This window comes from Brassica rapa, chromosome A09 (assembly GCF_000309985.2).
Source record: "Brassica rapa cultivar Chiifu-401-42 chromosome A09, CAAS_Brap_v3.01, whole genome shotgun sequence".
NCBI lineage: Eukaryota > Viridiplantae > Streptophyta > Magnoliopsida > Brassicales > Brassicaceae > Brassica > Brassica rapa.
In genome coordinates, this window is record NC_024803.2 from 3143925 (window position 1) to 3159588 (window position 15664).

Sequence of the window (15664 nt, forward strand, 5' to 3'; positions counted from 1 at the left end):
AGCTTCGTTTTGGTTTAGCCGGATTAGTTTTGCAATTAGTAAGTATTGTTAACACTTCCATACATATTCCTTACATTGAAAAATCAATGGGACATTAAGTAATATATAAAGGGTTAGGGCCAATCCACTAATTGCCAATTGGTTTTAAGTTGGAAGCCCATAATTAACCCGAATCTAACATAGTTTGATTATGATGTTGTATAACAATAGAATAACAAATTAACATCATAAAATTATGTTATGTTAGTTGTATAATTTTGATGTATGACCGGATCTAGTGCCTAATTTAAAGTACAAAGCCATACAAAGTATTGTACTAGTGATTATTTAATCAATTAAACTAAAGGGAATGAGTGGATAACCATAAACACACGCTAAGTCGTCGATACATTATTATTTTAAACGTGAACTGGGTAACTCGCAGAGATTTATTTATTTTATTTCTTATTTTTTGGATTAGATTTTGTTCTGTAAGAAAAATCTGATGTCAGAGAGCTGCAACTCCCGGCACTTCTCATGGCTCATGAAATCTTGCTTACCCAATCCCTCCGACGCCAAATCACTCGTTCCCATCCACCACCACGCGAATCCTCCGGCCACCGTCACGCCGATCTCTTCTCTGCCTGACGATTTGTTGCTCGAGTGTCTCTCCAGAGTCCCTTCCTCTTCCATTCCTTCTCTCACCGCCGTGTGCCGCCGCTGGTCTCGCCTCCTCCTCTCTCCCTACTTCCTCCACCTCCGCCGTCGTCTAGGCCTCCTCCGGCATTCTCTTTTCGCCATCTCCGCCGTCGATTCCGGACTTTTCGCCGCGGTTTTGCAGCTTCAGTCTGATGTTCCGTCGTGGAGAGTCTCACTCGCTGTCTGCAACGACGGCGGTCAGGGGAGTCTTTCTCACGCGCGTGCGGCGGCGATTGGACCGAGGATTTACGTCGTTAGTAGAAATGCGGTTTTGAGATACGATTCGTGGACGGGGACTGTTGCCGTGAGGTCGCCGATGATTTTCCCTCGGAAGAAGTTCGCGATCGCCGTCGTTTCCGGGAAGATCTACGTTGCTGGTGGAGGTGGTGGTTCTGAAGTCACGGCGGCGGTGGAAGAGTACGATCCGGAGAGAAACCGCTGGGAGGTGGTGACTCACGCGGCGAGGAAGAGATACGGATGCATCGGAGCAGCCGTTGACGGAGTTTTCTACGTGATCGGAGGTTTGAAGATCGGAAACGAGACGTCGGTGACGTCACGCGGCACGGCGGCGCACGTTTACGCGAGCTCTATGGATCTCTTCGACGTGAGATCGCGTCAGTGGCTGAGGAGCCGTTCCGTTCCCGGAGGTGGATGCGTGGTCGCGGCTTGCGCGGCGGTGGGACACGTGTACGTGCTGAGCAGCCACGCGGTGGAGCTCTCGTTCTGGCGATTCGACGCGCGTCGCGGGGGAGGCGGTGGATTCGGGGAATGGACGAGGCTGAAGAGTCCGCCGTTGCCGGCGCAGGTGAGGTTAGACGGGACGGTGAGGTTCAGCTGCGTCGGCGTGGAGGATAAAGTGGCGGTGGTTCAGGTGGTGGGGTGCATTGACGATTTGCTGCGACGGAGTGGGAGGAGCGAGAGGGGGCTGAGAGAGAGCCTTGTGTTGTTGTACGATACGGTGGATGGAGAGTGGAGGAGAGCGGCGGATCTACCGGAAATGATTACACGCGCCGCGTGCGCGTGTGTGGAGTGGTAGAGCCGTGGGGAGAGGCTAACGTACGCAGCAGTTAAAAGGGGACAAAACAAAATCATTGTGATAGGTGCACGTTACTCTATTAAGTGGTTTGAATATCGAGGAGGAAAAAAGGTGGACGACGTCTTGAGCTTGTGACCTTATTGGCTGATTGTGTTTCCCAATTAAACAAAAAAAACTTTATCACTTTGGATTCGAACTTGGGACTTTGTACTCAAGGATAAGAGATTCTGTATTCATTTACTTTTTAGTTTGTAGAAAGTAATTAAACAAAACTAATCTTTCTTTTAGGTGTCTAGTTTTCTTGGGATTGTGATTTGTTACAGATGTATTGAATGTGGGCCTACTAAAAGAGGTTAAAGCTTTGGCCCAAATTAAAACGTTGGTGTTTTTGAGTTTAGAGAGAGTATTGTCATTTTGAGTTTAGAGATAAACAAATTTCATTTTGAGTTTAGACTCAACATTTCAACAACTCTTTGCTACCGTACGAACTCATTTCTGTTACAACTTTTTGTTAGTCACAATAATATTATGGTTATAATTTGGGGTCGAAAATTTTAAATTTAATCCTGGAATCATAATTAAATGGATTAATTGTTCAGATATTAAAACACGACAGAAATTTTTAGGATCGTACTAATTTTTTTTTCCTATTAAATGTATATTACTTAGTAAACTAGATGATAACTCGTGTCATGCGCGGAGTGAATTTTTTTTAAATATGTTATACTTAATTAGTATAAACAATATATATTTTGTTCACAAAAGGACTAAACTCAACCATTTTAGCGCTGATTCCAAAGAAGGAGGAAGCAAGAATGATGAAGGATTACAGACCAATCTCGTTATGCAATGTGCTCTATAAGGTAATCTCAAAAATCATTGCAAATCGTTTGAAGGGTATTATGCCGAAATGTATTACTCTTAATCAGTCTGCATTTGTTAAAGGAAGATTATTGATGGAGAATGTTCTCCTAGCATCAGAGTTAGTGAAATATTACCATAGAGAAGATATTTCGCTTCGTTGTGCTATGCAGATAGATATAGCAAAAGCATTTGATTCGGTCCAATGGCCTTTTCTATTGAATACATTGCAAGCTATGGGATTTCCGGGGAAGTTTATTCAGTGGATTTCTCTGTGTATCACATCGCCGTCCTTCTCTGTGCAAGTTAATGGCGAGTTGGCTGGCTATTTTCAGAGCAAACGAGGTCTTAGGCAAGGTTGTTCTCTATCTCCATGCCTCTTCGTTATATGTATGAGTGTGTTGTCAAGAATGATTGATGAAGCTGCGGGTAGAGGAGAGATTGGTTATCACCCGAAATGCAAAAACATAGACATTACACATCTATGTTTTGCAGATGATTTAATGGTGTTTACTGATGGCACAAGGAAATCAATAGAAGGGATATTGACGGTCTTTGACAGATTTGACAGAATGAGTGGGTTGCAGATAAGTATGGAGAAATCGATTTTATTCATGGCGGGTGGTACTGATCAGAAGAGAGAGGAAGTTCAGAATCAGTTTCAATTTGCATCAGGGACGCTTCCGGTACGTTATTTGGGGCTCCCTTTATTAACTAAACGCATGACTGTCAATGATTATTTGCCATTGATAGAGAAGATTAGGAAAAGAATAAGCTCATGGACAGGGCGTTTTCTTTCTTATGCGGGAAGATCACAGTTGATACAATCAGTTATAATGAGCCTAACCAATTTTTGGATGGCTGCATTTCGACTCCCTAGTAGTTGTATTAAGGAGATTGAGAGAATCTGCTCTGCGTACCTCTGGTCTGGTCCGGAACTTAATGGTAGGAAGAATAAGATTGCTTGGAAGGATATCTGTAAGACGAAGCAAGAAGGTGGGCTGGGGATTAGGCCGTTAAAGGAAGTGAATTTGGTGTGTTGTATCAAACTGATTTGGAGGATATTATCATCTCATTCTCTTTGGGTAAATTGGGTTCAAAACTATCTTATCAGGAAGGGGTCTATCTGGATGGTGAAGGATAATAATCAGTCTGGGACTTGGATGTGGCGGAAGATATTGAAATGTCGGGACATGGCGAAAATGCTCTATAAGGTGGAGGTAAAGGATGGCAATAAAGCTTCTTTCTGGTTTGAAAAGTGGTCTTCTTTGGGTTGTCTGCAAGATGTTTTAAGTGGAAGAGGTCACATTGATTTGGGAATACTCGCTAATGGAAAGGTTGCGGCTTGTAGGAACCATAGAAGAAGACAACATCGCATCCCACTCTTGAATAGAGTAGAGATGGAGATCGAGCTTTATAAAGCAAATTGGGTTCAAGAAGAAGATGTCTCATTGTGGAAAACAGAAAAGGGCAAATACAAAAGGGTTTTCTCTACAAGAGAAACTTGGAATATAATCCGAGAGAAGCATCTCTTATGTGGCTGGCACAAAGCTGTGTGGTTTAAACATGCAACTCCTCGGTACTCTTTTATTCTTTGGACTGCGATACATGGCAGACTCTCTACTGGTGATCGCCTGCGAAGCTGGAATTTAAATGTGGATGTATCTTGTGGGTTCTGTAGTGAGCCAATAGAGACGAGGAAGCATCTGTTTTTTGAGTGTTTTTACTCTAGGGAGATTTGGGAAACACTTGTAAGAGGGGTGATGAGGAGTTTGTATACGACGGATTGGGATAATCTCATTGGGCTGCTGTCAACTAATTCCACATGGGAGGATCTCAGTCTGTTTATAGTGAGGCATGTGTTTCAATCTGCAGTACATGCTATTTGGATGGAGAGAAATAGACGAAGACATGGAGAGAAGCCTGCCCCTGCAGTGCTTATTGTCAAGAAGATTGACAAAGAGATGAGAAACAAGTTTACAGTGATAAGAAGGAGGGGTGATAAGAAGTATGAAGGAGGAATGGCACAGTGGTTTAGCACAAGATAGAAGTTTTTTATTCATCTTTTCGTTTTATAAAATTTGGGGAGGGATGGAAAGTTTAAAATAGGTTGCACTTGTTGTAATAAGGAATTTTTCTTTTGAATTAAATTTAACATTCAATTCAAAAAAAAAATATATATATATATTTTGTTATCAATAACTTTTTTATATTTGATTAAAGGTGAACATTCAAGTACCATTTGGTCCGAATCGGATCTTCTTCAGATCTTTACGGGTTTGGTTCGGGTTTGAGTTCAGATAACCTATTCAATTGTTTTTCAAAAATTAAAGTTCATATATGCTTTAAATTCTTCAAAATCTAAAAATAATATATAACATATAAATTTGAATAATATATGCCAAAATACTTAAACTTAACATAAAAATTTGGCTTAGCTTAAATATTGGGATATGAAATCAATAGATATTTTAAGTATTTTATGTATTATAAATATCGTTTAGCTATTTTAAACATGTACTTATAACAATTTGTATATATTTCTAAGTATTTTGGACAACTTAAAAATGTCTTATATATATATTTTGGTGTATTCTCTTATATATTATATTTAAAAATAATTAATATATTTAAATATATAAATATTGTTCGGATATATTCGGAGACCTAAAATATTTCGGTTTGGATCGGGATCTAGATACCAACATTTTGAACCCATTCGGATATCTAACCAATTTTGGTTAAAGTTTAGTACTATTCTTTGGATCGGCCTTGTTTCGGTCTTTTGGATTCGGATTTTTTTGGGTCCGACCCTATATTTTTATTGTGATAAAATTTTAAACGAAATGATGATGATTCATATTGATTTTGGCTATGCAACAATTTTTCAACCAAAATATATTTTACTATGTATGTGGCCCATTTAATCTTATATATTAAAATAGAAGTCGCAACCTTGATTCATGTGTGATTTTTTTTTTTAAATGGACCTAATGGACCTATTCATAGAAAGTTATGTTACATTTAATCTCTAATTTCATCATTTAAATTTTGGGCATACCAGAAATTTTTATTGAGCTATCATTAATTGAATTTAAACAATAGATGATTCATTGGATTTATAGATAGTATAAATTAAATATATAATTTAATGTTGTAATACTATACCTCTATATGTTAATTATTTAAATATTTGTCGATGTTAACTTTTAAAATTATAAAGATGTTTTTAAATAACAAAAATCATATTATCTAACAATGATTAATCTTTACTACCTTAAACCAATGAAGACAAATTTTAAACTTTATAGTTTATTTTAAAAAGAAACAAAAACTAAATATTTAATTATTTACTCGATAATATAAATCTATGAAGTGAAAAGTTTAATTTGTTAAAAACTTTCTAAATTTGTGAAATGTTACAATATTTTTGAATATGACAATAAAACAATATTTTATTAATATATATATATATAGTTACGATTTTAATAATGAAATAATAATCCGAAAATATATATAGAAGAAGATAGAAATACATGTGAAAGTTTGAAACAATCTATTCAATGAAAAAATATACCGTAAACTTATTATGTTTTAAAAATTGATAGACATATATATTATAATATATACCAATTTAGAATTGAAAACAAAATATTTATATAAAAATAAATAAAAACAAAAATCCATGCGGTTGCGCGTTAGAGATCTAGTTAATCATTAAAAATTATTTTAGGCCTAAAAAGAAAAACAATGGACTGAACTTAAAAAAAGGTTACCGTTTTAGATTGTCAATCGACACTTCCAAATATTCTCGGTCGGTGTTGTGACGAATAGAAAGGGTGTTAGGGTTAGGAAATCAAATTTATTGTGCATACCATGTTTTCGCTAAGTGATTTCAATAACTTCTCAATAAATCTTTGTTGTATCGATCTCTTGTAAAATTTTCTAACAATATTAATTAATAAAATCTTACACTTGCAAGAGTAATAAATTGTTTCTCAATTAATATATATGAGATTATAGTAATCACATAACTCAAAACAATACCTCATGTTTATTTACAATACACTTATAGTAAATAAATCAAAATAACCATTTTCTTTATTTTATATGGCATATAATTATATTTCAAAGATATTGACATAAATATATAGTATATGTTAATATAAATATTTATTAGAGACTTCCTACTCACATAGTTTTATTGACATTTGTATAGTTGATGAAACAGAAAATTTAAACCATTAATCTCAAAAAATTTTGATGTGGTATTTTTCGATGCAAATTTCAAAATTAAAATATTAAGGTCTCAATACATTTTCAATAAAAATTTCAAAATTAACATTTTATGTATTTTTAAATGGTACATAGTTTAATTTAAACGATATCTATATTATTTAATATGAATATTTATTATATATATATATTAATACGATTGTATGATCATTTGTATCTTGTTATAGCAAAAAATTAAGCCATTCACAAAATTTCAAAGGGATTTTTAACATTTTTGTAATTTAAAGTTTTTTTTTGAAAAATTCAAAATATAACATGTTTTTTATATTTTGGGTTAATATAATGTTTTCTAGTAATTGGATTTTTGACCAACATTTTCTTCAATTGATTCTTAAGTTGTCACGTAAAATTAATTGACATCTTAATTAAGTGACAATTTTGCAAAGCTTTTCTGTAATTATTATAAACAAAGGTTATAATTTTTTTAATGTTTCTCTTTTAAAATACATGAGATACGTATGCATAAGAATAGCATGGAGTGGAATTTATTACGTCATTGTCTTTGAGTTCTCTATCTATGAAATGATCTTTCACAAGTTCTCTATCTAAGACTGTTGGATTAGTGTATTTTACTATTTTGAAACAACTCGACGTACGTGTTTCACGTTTAAGATATGTCACATCAATATAAATGAAGTGAACAAGTTCTCTTCTCCTAACCAACTAAAACATTATAATTATAATATTTTAAACGTGACAATAAAGCAAATATATATAAAACAAAAAAAAATTGAATCTCACTAAAAAAATATAATCTTATCTATTAAAACATAAATGATTTTTATGCAGATTTTTATTTGGACTATCCTTTAAATTTTTTAATAAATATATTTTTGCATATATCGAATAATACGCTTATTTATTTTCCAAATTGTATCATTTGATATTTTGTCCATTCCAGTATTTGATTTTTGACACTACTTTCATAATCATTGTAGAACCAATACATTTTTATTTATATTCTTATAACCTATTTATTTATTTAATTATTTGGCGTCAGATTGAATGATTAAACATGTATGTGTATACCATATTTATATCATATGCAAAAGTTTTTAATTTCCAATAATTTAATTGCTTATATCATATGCAAAAAATTATAGTTTCTAATAATTTAGTTAATTATCTATATTATATATGAAGCGGTTATATATCAGAATAATCTGGTTTAGTTAATTTATATATGACTGGAATAAGTGAATCATATGTGTATATAACAAAATATACTTATTTAAAATTATCAATAAAATAATATATTACAAAAATATTTTGTGTCCTACAAATGGTAATTTTTTCAATCGTTTTAACTGATTTTTCAAACATATTAAAAATTCGGTTATAGATTATAGATAATAATTAATATTATTAAATATATTGTATACAAAAAATAGTTACATCAAAGGGCGATTAGAATAAACTGTAACTTAATATTTTTAACTGTAGAATTAAGATGTACATTTATTTGCTGTAAATTCTTTTGATGAACCTTTGTAAAGCATCGTTTTTTGTTTTGAAAATAAAGTTCTCTACAATCACTTTTTAATTTTCTAAAAAAATGGTTATAAGTTTTTTTAAAGAAAAAAAAGTTTGATTAGTTGACATATACAACTCTACACTAAATTTTCGCTATCTAAAATATATATAGCTACAACCAATCACCCCCAAAACAATTTAGAAAATCTATCTAATTTAGGGAAATATACCATGAATTTGAATTTAAATAGTCATAAAATCTTCACTGTAATCAATCTTGCAAAAAAAAAAAAAAACTTAGGGAACCTGCCATATTTTATTGAAGAATTTATATATTGGATTTGAAGATACGATATATCCAATATAACATCTCTTATTCTAATTGGCATATGTTTCATGAAAGAATAATGAAATTCCAACTATATTATATCATATTTCAATATGATATTATAAAATTATTGTGTTAAATTTTTTTTTTTAACTTTGAATAGCTATGATATTACAGTTGTGAGAATTATTATAGACGATTTTACAACCGATAATTGTATCTATCTTATTAAGATTCACATATGACTGCATCATCCTGAACCGGCCTATAAAATTCATGTTTGACGGTACTTATTGCTCCTTGCTAAAGATTTTTTGTAAACTTTTTTCTTGATTGATTTGCATAATTTCACTTTCTTTGAGACTCAAATCTTAGATATTTTTGTGTAGAAGCATTAATGAATTTTTATTCAAATTGTTAGACTAAGAGGACTTCTTTAATGTTTGAAAAAATCACATGAACTTTTAAATATATGGCTAATGTTAAAAATAAAATCACTATTTATCATGCAAAGTAAATTTATGTATATGAAAAGAGTTATTCTTGGGTCCACCCCCTAGGGTGAACCTCTAGGTCCACCAACCAATAAGATTTTATTATTTCAAATTCGATATCTTTTAGAAAAGGAAACAAAATATTGTCAAGATATATTATGTTTTTAAAATAAAAAGGTTAAAAAAATTAGAAAAATAGTAGTTAGAGAAAAACAAATTTAAAAAAAAAATAATATTTTTATCGTCTTCAGCAAAACACTAAACCCTAAATCCTAATCCCTAAACCCTAAATCATAAACCCTATAAACCCTTGGGTAAACTCCAAACCCTTGGATAATTCATACTCTAAATCAAAAACACTAAATCTTAAAACCCTAAACCCTTGAGTGTTTAGTGTTTTTGATTTGAAGTTTAGGATTTATCTAAAGGTTGAAGGTTTACCCAAGGGTTTAGGATTTAGGGTTTAGGGATTAGGGATTAAGATTTAGAGTTTAGTATTTTGTTGAGAATGTTAAAAATATTTTTTTTAATTACTACTTTTTAAATTTATTTATTTTAACCTTTTTATTTTAAAAATATAATATAACTTATAACTTGAGAAAATATTTTGTTTCCTTTTTTAAAAGATTTCGAATATAAAATAAAACAATCCTATTGGTTGGTGAACCTAGAGGTTCACCCTAGGGAGTGAACCCAAGAATAAATCATATGAAAATCAAAACAAATACATGTGCAAGGGGGAATACAATTATAGTACATAACGCGGTGTTAGAAAGAAGCAAACTAAAAAGGCAATCTAGCTATTCTTAAACTCAATACTGACAACAAAATAAATATATACCATTATAAAATCGTAAAAGGCAACAAATAGTAAATAAAAAAATAGCAAATTAAAAGTGTAGGACGTGTTTTTACAGGTCATATTATGTATACTTTAGATTACGATCTGCGTAATCTAATAATAGAAGGGTTCAAGATTAAAAAAAGTTAGAATATAATCTTGTTCTTCTAAATTATATTGATATACTATAGCAATCATTCTCAGAAATCTCTTTACAGATTTGGATAGGATTTCATGCAGAAACAACTTGGTGTATTTCACATGAAGACATTTCCCACTTCTATAAAGTAAGTGAATGAGGGGTAGCCGCTCTCGGAAAACATATCATATTGTTTTGTTTTTTTGAACAAACATATCATATTGTTATAGTTCTCATTTTTAATACTTTTCTTGAAATAGTTGGCGAAATGACTTCAAGATTCATCCGTTCGATTTCTTCCTCAAGGTTCTTCCCACCGATTCATCTTCACATTACATGATTGTATATGCTAATTTGACATGGATGTATGCAGTTAACTATGTATATGTCTATAAATGTGATCGATACAGGTGTGATGGGAAGAGTGAAAATGAGATGAATAACGGGGATGAAGATAGTAAATACCCTCTTGTGAGTATTTTAAGTATGCGAGGAGGAGATGGACACAATAGCTACTCCACCAACTCTCTTCTTCAGGTTCTTTCGTCTTCTATATATTTCTTTTTCTTTTCTTTTTTTTGTAGGACATGCTTACACAAACTAATGTATCATTACATATTTATATATTATATTCTATACTCAACCTTGTCATGGGTTCGAATCCTACCATGAACTAAATTGCTACTGCTTAACTAGACAAACATAGGATCAAGTCTTAGTCTTCATTAAAAAAATCCAAAGCTGAAGTAGTCGTCGGTGTTGTTCCACGTGATGAATTAGTTGGACCCTGGCCTAGATGCGTTCGTGGTTAAAAAACACACACATTTGCTAAGTAATTTGCGTCTTTCCTTGTTTTATGCAGAGAAGAGTTTTATCAATGACCAAGCCCATCCTGGTTAAAAACACTAAAGAAATGATGAAAAACTTGGACTTTCCTAAATGCCTTAAACTAGCCGATTTGGGCTGTTCTTCAGGACAGAACACGTTCACGGTCATGTCTGATATCGTTAACACAATCATTGCGTTATGTGAAGAAAGCAACAAAAACCCTCTAGAGATAGATTGTTGTCTGAACGATCTCTCTGGTAATGATTTCAACATGACATTCAAGTTCCTAACCTTCTTCAACGATAAGCTCACAAGCAAAATACCATGCTTTGTCTCTGGAGTACCTGGTTCCTTTTACTCAAGGCTCTTTCCTCGCAAGAGTCTCCATTTCGTTCATTCAAACTACAGTCTTCATTACCTCTCTAAGGTATCATCAGCACTTACTACCACTAATAATAATTTATTAACTGCTTCATAAGTACAAAGCTTATGACAATGAATTTGTTGGCTTGTAAGGCTCCCGACGGACTTGAGAAGAACAAGATGAGTGTGTACATAACAGGTTCAAGTCTTCCAAGTGAACACAAGGCTTACCTGAATCAGTTCCAGAAAGATTTTACGACATTTCTAAGAATGCGTTCTGAAGAAATGGTATCTAATGGACGCATGGTTCTCACATTAATCGGCAGGAAAACTCTTGATGATCCACTATACAGGGATTGTTGTCATTGGTTGACATTGTTATCCGATTCTCTGCGTGACCTAGTCTTCGAGGTAAAAAATCATTAGATATTTACATTTTGTTGATATTTTAATGTACACGGATGGTTAATCATGATCTATGTATAGGGTCTTGTGAGTGCATCAAAGGTGAGTTCGTTCAAGGTGCCGTTTTATGATCCTAACGGAGACGAAGTGAAAGAACTAATTAGAAATGAGGGTTCATTCATGGTAAACGACTTGGAGACACATATATTTGATCTCGGTCTTAGTAACGAAGAATATGGCTTGCAATCAGATAGAGCAAAAGCAGGGGAAAAAGAAGCTAATTGCATAAGAGCAGTGACTGAAACAATGCTTGTAGCTCACTTTGGAGATGCCATTAATATCGCTACATTGTTTGAAAAATATGCACATCATGTGTCGCAGCATGCCAGCTGCAAGAACAAAACGTCTGTCAGTCTAGTCGTTTCGCTGATTCGGAAATAAATTTTATTATGTAACCCGTGCGATGTGCCAGACCTAAATCAATATAAATCACCAACAAAAATCCATAAAAATAAAAAAAATACCCATTTTGTTACGCCAAAAACTCCAGACTTAAATTTTCGGAAATTCTAATTTAAAATAATATTTTGTACCAATAATATTTAAAGATACCAGTGATATGCTCCGCGCCAGACGAATAACTGACTTTTCGATTTGATTCAATCTGCACTTTTACGAATATTCTAATATTTTTATCGGATATCTGATCTGTACATACTAACACAAGTTCACTTCAAATATTATGTATATATAAGTTTAGGATCTGTATTATCTAATAATACAATGGATCTGTATAATCTAATAATACAATCAGTAGGTATATATTCATCTTCTATAGCAATCATTCTCAGAAATCTCTAGAGATTTGGATAGGATTTTGTGTTGAACCAACTTGGTCTATTTCACATTGAAGACGACATGTCCGCCACAACCAATATATAAATTGACTGAGGGTAGCTTCCCTCAAAAAACATATCATATTGTTATAGTTCTTATTTTTCAATAATTTTCTTCAAACAGTGCGCGAAATGAATTCAAGATTCACCCGTTCGATTTCTTCCTCAAGGTTCTTCTCACCAATTCATCTTCACGATACATGATTGTATATGCTAATTTGACATAGATTATGCATTTATCTATGTATGTGTCTATACATGCGATCCATGCAGGTGTGCTGGGAAGAGTGAATATGAGATGAATAAAGGCGATGAGGAGGATAGTAGTAAATACCCTTTTGTGAGTATTTTAAGTATGAGGAGATGGACACAATAGCTACCCCATCAACTCTCTTCTTCATGTTCTTTCATCACTATATATATATACTCGGTAATAACTCGTACCTTGCGCGGAATAAAATAATTGATTAGATTATTTATTTTACGATGTAATAAGAGATTTGTCATATAGCTTTTTCAAAGGATGACCATTCAGATATCCGTTTGGATTCAGTTGATCTATTCGAATTTTTATTTTTAGAGTAAGAAATTTTAATATGATTCGGATATTTACAAATTTTGGTTTGAATTTGAATTGAATTTGGTTTGAATTTGGATTGGATTTGGTTCGAATCATTGCATGTTTGGTTCAGATTCGAGTTTGAGTACCTATTTTAATTATGTAATTTTAAACAAAAATCCAAATATACTCAATCCTCAACATCCGAAAATAAAAACAATATAAAAATTTACATAAAATAGTTCAATTTAAATATTTACATAGAGAAAAAAAATATACTTCAGTATTTTGAACAAATTTTTGATTTTAGATATTTTCATATTAATTAATATCTAATATATATAAAATTTAAAATAACTAATATATTTAAGTATATAATTGTGTTTTAGATATTTTCGGTATCCAAAATATTTCAGTTTGTATCGGATTCTGGCCTGGTTATCCATATATTAAACTTTTAGATCCGTTTGAGTACTTAATCAGTTTTAGTTTGTGTATAGTTTTTACTTTCAAATCAAGTTCAGCTCGATTCTTCAGATCCAAATATTTTACCCAAACTTACTTTCTTCTGTAAATATAAAAAAACTTTCATAACCTTCTCTCATAGAATATTATATATCAAATAATTCTTAGAAACTTAGAAATATATCCAAATAATTAATAAATATTTGTAACTAGCAAGTAATCGAATAAGATAAATAACTTGCAAGTAACATATTTTTGGACAAGTATTCGTTTTTGACAAGTCAAATATAAGTCCAAAATCCATTACTCGTTTAAGTCAAGCCAAGTATGTAAAAAAAACAAGTAATCTCCTTGCGCCAGCTTTACCATCCCTCGTAGTTTATCCCCGTAGAGCTGATAATGAGCCTTTTAGTTTAACTGGTGAGACTAGCGAGATTGAGATGCACATCGTTGTGGTAAGTGGTAACCACTATGATCCATTTGTAATCAGACTGAATTTTATTACAAAATATAAAGGACAAAACTGTCTTTTCAGCGGGATATTCTCTGTTTTTTTTTCTCTCAGACGAAAACAGAGCTACAAGACAATAATAGTAGACACAGAGCAGCTTGTTCTTCCTCCTTTAGACTCCGCCGTTGTTTCTTCAAACCCGCGCTACCATGTGATGATAATAACGATGGGTTTATCTTCTTGTAGGCTTTGTGGGTATGAATAATACGAATACCCAATAACTCGGTTCGTCTCTGTCTCATGAATCTTATCCCACATGCATTGCAAAGAGACTGTGAATTCCATAAAAAAAAACTTAAGTATATATACTTCTTGAATTATCCATTTTTTTGGTTAAATATCAAATAAAGTTATAAGTATAGTGAAGGTAGAAGAAGAGACCTTGGGACCAGATGGTCCACCTCTCCACATTGGTGTCTTGGTGGTCTTGCAATCACTGCAACACCTAACTGTCTCCTTCTCTCCTTCCATTTCCCTAGTTAAATTTAGAAGAGCAACATTGACAGGTTAAGACAATGAACAAGACCATAGCTCTCTAATGGATCAATTAAATCAAAAGAACCAACCTTTGTGGGGGAAGGGTTTGATCACTATAATGAACCCTAGAGGAATGACTATTGAAAGACCGATACCGGGATAACTAGATAGGACAGCACTTAGACCAAGGACTTACTCAAAGAAGGGTGTTCCTAGGGACCACCCACTCCTGTTCCTTGGTTGTTGGTGTATTGGCTCTTTGGTTCCCGGTCAAAGCAGGTCGTTCACCGTGAAAGCAAGATAGGGTGAATCTGATATGGAGAAGCTGTGGGAAGATTGCTTTTCTTTTCTGGTTTGTGTTAGTCATCAAGAAAGGCTTGAAGATCTCCTTAAAAACTCTTTCATACTAGGGTGACTGTGGTAAGAAGACAAAAATGCACTTGGCTGCTCTTTTGATCAATAATGATTATGGATTTCCGGTAGATTGATGACACAAAACAAAACATTTGCCAAATCATTGTCGGGTCATGGGTGAAAAGCCAAGTGGTGTACGCACGATCAGGATCTGTGGGATTGTTTTTAATAATTATGAGTGTGTGTGTGTGTGTGTGTGTGTGTGTGTTTGTGTTAGAACAGAAAGTAGAAGAACCCACAGATTATGCAAATGTGTTCACATGAAGACAAGGACATAGAAAAAGTAATGAAGCAAAAGAGCCACCAATGTTTTCAATTGATTTTAGACTTTTGTGATTAGGAAGCCAATAGTCTTCTTAAGCCAAAAATATTATAAAGGGAAACAAAAGGCAATATAATAGTCTGTCCAAACCCAAAAGATTATCTTATAATAAGTTCTAGCCAAGTGCAATCAACTTTTTATTTAGATAAATAAGTGGAGGTTTGATTTGAAAGTTGATTATGTTATAAAAGCTCATATAATTGGTTGATTTAGTATATATTCTGATGCTGTTTATTTTTATACTTGTTTGAGTAGAGTCTTATATAAAACGTAAAATA

The 15664-nt window shown here is 33.0% G+C and overlaps 3 protein-coding genes across 6 annotated transcripts; 2 read left to right on the forward strand and 1 right to left on the reverse strand.

Moving 5' to 3' along the window:
• The first annotated feature begins 394 nt into the window (after positions 1-394).
• LOC103837153 (F-box/kelch-repeat protein At5g26960) lies at positions 395-2009 on the forward strand. Its single transcript, XM_009113484.3, has one exon. It carries the CDS (start codon positions 485-487, stop codon positions 1712-1714), a length of 1230 nt encoding a protein of 409 aa, XP_009111732.1. The 5' UTR covers positions 395-484; the 3' UTR covers positions 1715-2009.
• An 8020-nt stretch (positions 2010-10029) lies between these two features.
• Positions 10030-14472, forward strand: LOC103837152 (salicylate/benzoate carboxyl methyltransferase). Of its 2 annotated transcripts, XM_009113483.3 has the most exons (5): positions 10036-10452; positions 10557-10683; positions 11009-11401; positions 11491-11748; positions 11824-14472. In XM_009113483.3, exons 1-5 carry the CDS (start codon positions 10415-10417, stop codon positions 12181-12183), a joined length of 1176 nt encoding a protein of 391 aa, XP_009111731.1. In that variant the 5' UTR covers positions 10036-10414; the 3' UTR covers positions 12184-14472. The 2 variants fall into 2 exon arrangements, with proteins under 2 accessions (XP_033135103.1, XP_009111731.1); XM_033279212.1 differs by having other exon boundaries at positions 10030-10683.
• Positions 13889-15639, reverse strand: LOC103837151 (GATA transcription factor 23). 3 transcript variants are annotated; one of them, XM_018654755.2, is made up of 3 exons: positions 14847-15639; positions 14555-14648; positions 13889-14445 (listed from the first exon to the last, which is right to left on the reverse strand). In XM_018654755.2, exons 2-3 carry the CDS (start codon positions 14642-14644, stop codon positions 14224-14226), a joined length of 312 nt encoding a protein of 103 aa, XP_018510271.1. In that variant the 5' UTR covers positions 14645-14648; positions 14847-15639; the 3' UTR covers positions 13889-14223. The 3 variants fall into 3 exon arrangements, with proteins under 3 accessions (XP_018510271.1, XP_018510270.1, XP_018510269.1); XM_018654754.2 differs by having other exon boundaries at positions 14740-15639; XM_018654753.2 differs by lacking the exon at positions 14847-15639 and having other exon boundaries at positions 14555-14657.
• Positions 15640-15664: the final 25 nt, after the last annotated feature.